At 37.7% G+C, this 8,518-nt stretch overlaps 1 protein-coding gene across 1 annotated transcript; it reads right to left on the reverse strand.

The window, feature by feature from the left end:
* Positions 1-2,966: 2,966 nt before the first annotated feature.
* Positions 2,967-3,839, reverse strand: LOC149289277 (TLR adapter interacting with SLC15A4 on the lysosome-like). Its single transcript, XM_089490916.1, has one exon. It carries the CDS (start codon positions 3,837-3,839, stop codon positions 2,967-2,969), a length of 873 nt encoding a protein of 290 aa, XP_089347042.1.
* Between the last annotated feature and the right edge of the window lie 4,679 nt (positions 3,840-8,518).

Below are 8,518 nucleotides of genomic sequence, written 5' to 3' on the forward strand. Positions count from 1 at the left end.
TCATTTCTTAGCCAAGGAAAAGCAAGGATATCACTGCTTTGCACCATTAGCCCAAGAGTTATAATGATCAGAAGAATGTAAAAAGTGGGAAATATGTAGGCAATCAATGTGTGTTTAAAGAGCCATACTTGATTCCAGTAAAATGCACCCAATTGTGCAAAAATGGTGCTATGGGTGACTACAATCTGGATACGAACAAGGCGGTATCGATAGTTGCCAGGTAAGCCAATTTTTGTCTGCATGCCTTTTTTAACTAGAGATTTGTTAATGTTTTCAACATCCTGGACAGTACTTGTTTCCGAAAACTGTGCTGAGGAATACATGAGGTAATGATTTCTTTGATTGACACAGGGTGATAGTGGAGAACCTTTGATGTGGAAAAGAAGCATAACTAAGTTCTACACTAGTGTTGTAGGCATGACCAGCTGGGGCTCCGGCTGGGGCCAGAACCAAAGCGATGGAGTTTATACCTCAACTCAATACTACCTCAAGTGGATCTTTGAACACACCTTCAAGCATAAGAAACCTAAATCCAAAAATATGGAAAAGAAAGCTGAGAACAAAATCAGGCCAATTGGCTGAAAAATTTGCAAAGATGTCATGAAAAAAAACCTTTTTTTCTAGAGTGCTCCAGAAGTAGAAAGAATTTATCAAATCTGAGCCATCTCATTAGATGTATTATATGCCAGCATTGAGTTACAGAAGGTGAGTAGATTAGCAAATAAGAGAAATATTAACAAATAGAAATGCATCAATAAGACGTGTACTTGTGATGAACATGGTATGCTGGGAATGTAGTCCCGTTTTCTTGTATGGGTATCGTTTAGGACTGGCTAGTGTGTATACAAATGCGTATTACATTTTAGCCTATGTTGTTCTACTGGGCTTGCCACAATGCCTCTCCCATGATTCATAGTCTCTGGCACAAAACCCGGAGAGTTTGCAGGTATAGTAAGAGCAAGTATATATATATATATATATATATATATATAATGTGTGTGTACCTTGTTAGTCTGTCCGTTACTATTTCTGTTTTGGGCCTCTGTAAAGGAAATATAATGATTCATTTTAACATATTTTTAACCTGGGAGGACTGTTTAGTAATATTTTAAATAAAAAAAACTTAATGGTGTCCTTCACCAAGTCCATGTCTGCAATGAACTGTGTCCGTGCCCACCCTGCGTGGATGGAATGTGACATGAATATTAGATATAGCAATATTTTGTGTTAAAGTTTTTAACAGAATTTATGGGAGTTTTACAAGATGTTGGCAACAAAAGATGTGCCTTTTTCCTGTCTCTCCTGCTGAGAAGATGATGTCTCCCAGGCCACAGCTGATCCCTCAATCCTGATCCTATCCTGATTGGCTGCCAAATATTTTGAGTTGATTATCTGAAGCCTTTGTGTATGTATTATGTTTTTTTAATGTGTTTTGGATAGGACTATGCGGTTTATATTAAGCATGTTGTCAGCTAGATGTCTGTTGAGCTGATTTATTACCAGACCACTGAATGTTGCCAGCCCGCTCATGTTGGCTGCTGGTTTAAAGGGACACTCCAACCATCATATGCATTTTAGTGTCCATGTGGTCTCTAAGTTCTTGTTGTGCCACCTTGCAAATGCATGGGGTTCTACAAAATCCCCCTATATGCATGTGATCTTTTCTCATCCCTAGCTTTCCTGTGCAGGAGATGTGTTTCGCCAAGCACATCTCCTAGCGCATGATGTATTTTGCACCAGCCAGCTCCATCGCTGGCTGAATCAATACTGCGGGAGTCTGTATGCACATGTGCGGAAAGCATTCCTACTGATTTCAATGGGAGCGCTTTCCTGTCATTGGTTGTCTACTTCAAGGTTCCATGGAGGACAGCTGCAGCTGCATAACTGAAGGATCTTCCAACAAATAAATATTTTGTTTCCAAATATCCCCCAAATTCATATTTTAAGATATCTAATCTACAACATTTTATCTAATTTAGTAACATATTTCTTCAATCTTTATGGGGAATCAGAGGATGGCATGTCACGTTACTGTAGTATTTATTTTTGGGTAAAGTGCTTCATTTATTTTTAATCATTCTCTTCATCGCTTGAATTACAGAAGCCCCTTCATCGTGTATCATTTGATGTCATATCCCAGCACTTAACAGATAGGAACAGTGGTCACAAAGGGAAAGTATGCCTATACTTAGGACCTTGTCAACCCAACCTTGATCATGTGTAATGTACGTGTTTCTGCCCAAAAAAAATGCACGTGTAATCACACCAGTGGCAGTGACGTCTGGGAAACCTGCCAATTTATCCATGAATCAGTTGGTCAGGATAATCAATGTGTCTGTCACCTGAGTGACAAATCGTCAGTAGGTTCTTTTCTAGATGTAGGACCTCACAAAACCCCACCAGACTAACCCTTGATCATCTGCAAGGCAAACCCACACCAACTTTATCAGTTGGAAAACTGCAGATCAGCTGTCTGGTATAAATGTGTCATCACGTGAAATGTTCTATAACTACAGCCTGTAGGAGCTCAACAAAGTGTCAGAATATTGTTATGTGCTTACAAAGCAAATACCCAATGCAATACGTTACGCTCTGTGCCACAAAAAAAAAACTTGAATACATCATGTATATGGAAAATATATTTATAAACATTAAACTTCTACCATTTTACCATTCAGTATTTTTTTTATGATTAAACATGTGACCGATACAATAAATAAATGTTAAATATTTTATTTTATTTTAAACACATCATTTGCAAGTATAACATTTATGTACATGAATGTAGTAATAGGAGTAGGTGTTAATAATTTAAAAGTATGTCTAGAACTATAAAATTTACATTTAACACTGATGGGCATATATAAGAGCTTCCCTCTACTGGACACAAATACATTAGCTAGTTAAATGTGTAAAACTGCGTGTTAATTAGGTTAATTTCGTATATAATAATTTTTGATGCAGGCTTAGTCTATCGAGATCTTCAGATCGGGTGTGCTGATCACATTGGATGTTTTTTCACTAGCCAGTCTCAGTAAATAATTAATGACCATGTCTTTGGCTTTGTTGGTTTCCATATTTTGCTCACGGGATATCTGTACACTTATCTGCTGCACATTGTTCATGACTAGTTCTGAAGCCATAATATGATGTGGAGAGGCAGTGCAGTCCATTATGTACTGTTTGTACAGCTCAATGACCTTCCTTTCCAAATACTCATTGAGAACCGAGTTGGAAAGTGGTTGCTCATGCTGCATTATGCTTTTATCTCGAATACTGCCAGCTTTCCAGCAAAGCGAATCTTTTTTTCTCTGAATTTTTAATACATTATCGGTGACTGGATTTATAGATTCCAAAGTGGGAGGAATCTGGGAAGACTCCAGGAACGGCCCTTCACAAAATATAAAACTGCTGTTGCAGGTATAGTCAGTGAGAACAGAGTTGATGGCCATCACTTGGTCACCTGCTACATGCAAATCATTATAGTCCTTACAAATGTTTTTACAGGAAGATGGGACTAAAAACGTTTCTTTGTAGGAAGCTGACACCTCAATAATATCTACAGATGTTGAGGTTTCCCTCACATTTTCAATCTCCTGGTGCATAGTTCTCGACATTTTGCTTCGTGTACTATCTGTGTGCTGAGTCCCTGATGGGTTCTTTCCTATTGAGCCAAACTTTCTGAAGAAGTTCCTGGTTCTCGTGTTATGTACAGATGAGTAATTACGTTCAGATACAGCTGTCAATTCTTTTGATGAGCCAGTCATCCTCCTCTGACGGGACATAATGTCATCTTCATAGAATTGCTGTATCCTACACAGATATCCCTCTGATAGCATTTCTACAGGAGAGAGAAAAAATTTGCTTAGAAAGTAGAAAGAAATGCGCTTAAAGTAAGAAAACTGTCTAAAGAACTTAAAGTGTAATGTGACGTCAAATATACTGGGGGCGCAGTTCCCTGGGGCATGTCATCCTATTGGGCGATCACGCTCCCTGTTATATAACAGAGCTCTGCATAGAAGACAGTCAGAAAATGTTATTCCTGAAAATGTCGCTGATTATAAGTATATTATCCTTATGCCTGTACCTTGATCCTATTTTGTATATGTCATGCTGCCCGAAAATAAAAAGCTTTATAACATTGATGTCCCATGTGCTTTGAGCTCGGGTACATACTTGTGATCCATACAAATCTCAGGAATGTTGTGCAGGTAAAGAAATTTATTTTTTAACTACCATCCCTGCTGATGCCTAATGGTACAATTTCCAGGCATACATATTTTTTAACAAAAATGTCCTATAAGGGACTGCAACAAAAATGAATATTCTTAAATATAAAATCTTGCGTTACCCCATCTATAATACATCGAAAGAATCAGACTAATTGTAAATCTAATACCCATAATAGACAGAATGTATCCCGTTTTGGTACTTACCTGTACTTTAATTGTGCTCTCCAGGCAAAATATCTTTATGAGCAACCAGTCAGTGAGAGATGCAAGATACTTCTCGAAAGGAGAGAAACGTTCGGGTTCTTTTATACACAGAAAGGAAGCCCTTAAAACATATCTTCGTACAGATGTGCAGATTATATGAAATGAAAACATTTCACTGCTACTTCCTCTTTTACTTCTAACTGAAACTTTATGGCATTTTGTGCGGTCTCAAGAGAGCACACAATCAGAGACTACTTCCCTTTTGCGTATACAAGTACTTGCATGCCTCCCTAAATACACTGCAGATGTGGAAGGCATGTTTGAGAATTCCACTGACCACGGCCATGCCATTTGAATTTAGCTTAAATGAGCCCATACCTGCCCAGTGTATGTCTATGAATGAGTTTGTTTATCAGTAGCAGTAACCTAGCGGCTGAATGCCGCACTGAGCCACCTGGTACCATGAATGATAATGTCAGGGAAAGGAGAAGAATGAGAAAGGAGAAAAAAATGATTAATTTTCATCAATACAAAAGTAGACACGTGCATTTAGATAATCTTCATTGGTTACTGCTTCAAGAAGCCAATCTGTGGCAAGAATCGTAAGAGGAGGTCTGGCTCTGTGTGTGAGTAATAGTGTATATGCAGATAGAATAGGTAATAAAGTGGGTGAGGGCATGGGGTCACTTGGCCATACTTACCCCAAGCCAAAAGTTGCCACGCTTTTCCTGATAGTCCTCCAACAGAAATGAATTCACTTAAGTCAATACAGTGACGTAATTTAAGCATACATGGCTTCTACTGTCTTTCATTTCTAAAGTTATTGGCACCCTCTCTGGTCAGAATACAATGCCTACAGCATAAATTGAGAAACACTGTTACTAAAATAGCATTTCTTTCAGAATCTGACAGACATATCGTGGTAGACTTTCATGGTACAAGAGATTCATGCATTTAAAGCACGAAGGCGTGAGTTGAAGTGGAAATGAAAGAGGAAGCAAGAGATTTCGGAGGGAAATGCTTGCCTGTATTTTTTTGGATATTCCACAAACGTAATCATTTCAAGTATATAAAATATGTATATGCGTGTAATGTGTATATAAATATATTGTGATAAAACCCTTAAGCTGAGGACCATAAATGTTACTTTCAAGGAATCTTATGCATGGTCCTCTAGGGCAATGTAGTTTTATTGATAGTTGGGGGGAAAAAAATCCTAAAAATAAAGCCTAGCTCCCACTGTTCTTCTAGGCATACTTGCACACAGTTTTTTAAGGAACTTTGCAGGTAGGTTGTTGCAAACATCTTGGAGACAAACATATCAATAGAGACAATCACTCCGGGAATGAAGAGCCAATATCACAAGGTTTTGATGTAAAATTAATTTATTCTTTATTACAATACACAATAATTAAGAGCAACAAGAATGTGAATCTCGAGAAGACAAAAAAAGATACAATTGAGCAAAAGTTGCTCAATCGCTTCTATTCATACGTTTGTCTATGAAGCAGAGGCATGGCATAAGGTCTCTATTTTGGCTTGATCCGATCGGAGGAGTACTGGAGGTAATACAACACTTGCTCTTTGGACTTGTGTGTTCAAACAACTTGGAGAACTAACCACAGTTCTTCTGTGGACTTAGGCTCCTCAGTTGTTTCTCTCTCTTAATGTAATCCCGGACAGACTCAATGAATTTGTTCTTCTATACACTGAAGATAGTTCTTTATTATTTTAGCTGTATGTTTGGGGTCATGCTGCAGAATACATTTGGGATCAACCAGATGCCTCCCCGATGGTATTGCATGATGGATAATTATCTGCCTTTACTTCTCAGCATTAAGGAGACCATTAATTCTGAATAAATCCCCAACTCAATTTGTAGAAATGCTGCCCCAAACCCGAAAGGAACCTCATTCCTGCTTCACAGTTGCCTGCAAACACTCATTCTTGTACCGCTCTCCAGCCCTTTACCGAACAAACTGCATTCTAGCTTTACAGCATTTTTTCACACCTGATGAAGCGATTAGCTAAACGCATATTGCATGTTTGATGTCACTGAACGGAAGAAATGCATACACGGAAGTACATTGTTTTATTTGCAGCATGCTCACACTGTTTGGTAGGCCTCATAATATACATTTGTATTATTTGAGCCTGAGACTAGCTTAGCGCACCAACATTTTTTATTTTCCCTGTTTGCACATATTTGATGTTGTTGGCTCCTCATCAGTCTGGTTGCAGCTTGCTGTCCAGGGGTTAAATGAGAGGAGGTTTAATTGCACCTCCCCCAACACATTAATAAGGTTTTGGTAGCAGTATCAACTGCTTTGTGTGCCCACTATGTAGGAGGTGAGAGTAGGTTCTCACCCTATTGAGAGTGTGCCTTGATATGGTGGGTGAGCTTAATTATGCTTTGGCCAATTCATATAACCAAAACCTCTCATTTATATTATGTTTATATATTTGTTGCCAACTTTATTATGGTGAGAAGCGCAGAAGGGTATCATATTAGTTTATCTTTATTTTTACTTATCACATTATATTAGGTGCGTGGACACAATTGTACAGTGTATTTTTTTCACATCTGCATAAAACTTTTGGTCTGAAATTGAGTTATAATGCAGATATCCCAATTTCCAGGATAATCTTTATAAGAAAAAGGGGGAGCTTCCATGGCACATTATAAAAATATAAAATATTTTACAGAAAGAGCAAATTAAAAAGATTTCTACTTTCTAGCGCCCTAGGAAAACCATGTTTCAAGCACCACTTGCTTGCTAAAACTGGAAAGAACATCATGGTTAAGGCCCAGCAATGAATGGATAAGCAGACAAAGCTCACACATTCACAAAGTACAAGGTCATTTTTATTCCAGTATCCGAGAATTGCATGTGGCTCTAGTAATGGTATTGACTGTAGAGGTAATAGGTTTATAAAGTCACAAAATCATTGTATTCATGCAGGTGTAGTACCAAAAATAAAGCTGACATTAATGAGTAGTACTTGGGTCTTAAAGAAAGACTGCTTCCTATAAGGAGGAACACATGGGAGGCTCACATTGTAGGCTAGGTTTTTGGTAGGTAAATGGGAATGGGCTGGCGGCAGATGGTGGCACACACCTTTACTGCCTCTACAAGTGCTTCGGTGTCTCTATTTCTTTTCCTAATCTGGTCCTGCCCAGCTGTACTTTCAAGCTGTTTTAATGCAGGGGCAAGTGCTCCCTACTAGAAATGCCCATCTGAATCTATATAACATTTACAAACTTAATTAATGCATCAATTTTGACTTTAAAGGATGCAAGGGGGGCTTATATTAATGGGAAATATAAATTTGAATGCAAACACATGGATCTGTCATGAAAAATCAGAAATATTTTCATTACTACTACTATATACTAAATACACTTAAAAAACATATGTAATAGTAGTTTAAAAAATGTATTTTAAAAAGGAAGAGCTGAAGTGGTCCTGTATAACACAACGTTAAATCAATTACATGAGTTTCCTGTTGTTAATATATCTTTTAATCTAGAGTTCTCAGTCTTGTGACTGATACCCATTTGTAATATTTCGTTGAAACAGAATTAAGATAATTGTAAAAAAAAATGAGGAACGTTTTTGTTAAGAGAATGCTATGTGTATTTTGTTCACAAAGTTGCTGTTGTGCATTTTATTGCATCTTATTCCGCACCGAAAAAACATGTTTATCCAACACAGATGATCCTGTATTAAGAAAATCCCAAAGCCATTAGCAGCCTGCAAAGCATGACCTCTGCTTGGAAAGAAGACAATGTCACATATAAACACTGAATTAATGTGAGTGTCCCTGATAATCAGAAATGTAAATTAGCCTTGACAAAAACTTGGTATGTTTCATTTTGCTCCTATAATCTCTCCATACCAGGTGGCCCTTTTCTGTTCAAACATCACCTTGGGCTATTTTTTATGGCAATACTAACAAAGTCTTGTGTGTACAATAAAATTATTTGTGCTGCCGTAGGTTTTCATTAGTTTGAGAGTCCGGCTGGGTGATTGAGACTGAGATGTTCTATTTGTTTTTTTCACCACAAGGCAATATGATAA

The sequence above is a fragment of the Sceloporus occidentalis genome, unplaced genomic scaffold (genome assembly GCF_023333645.1).
Source record: "Sceloporus occidentalis isolate IW3139 unplaced genomic scaffold, rSceOcc1.0.p SCAF_47, whole genome shotgun sequence".
Classification (NCBI taxonomy): Eukaryota; Metazoa; Chordata; class Lepidosauria; order Squamata; family Phrynosomatidae; genus Sceloporus; species Sceloporus occidentalis.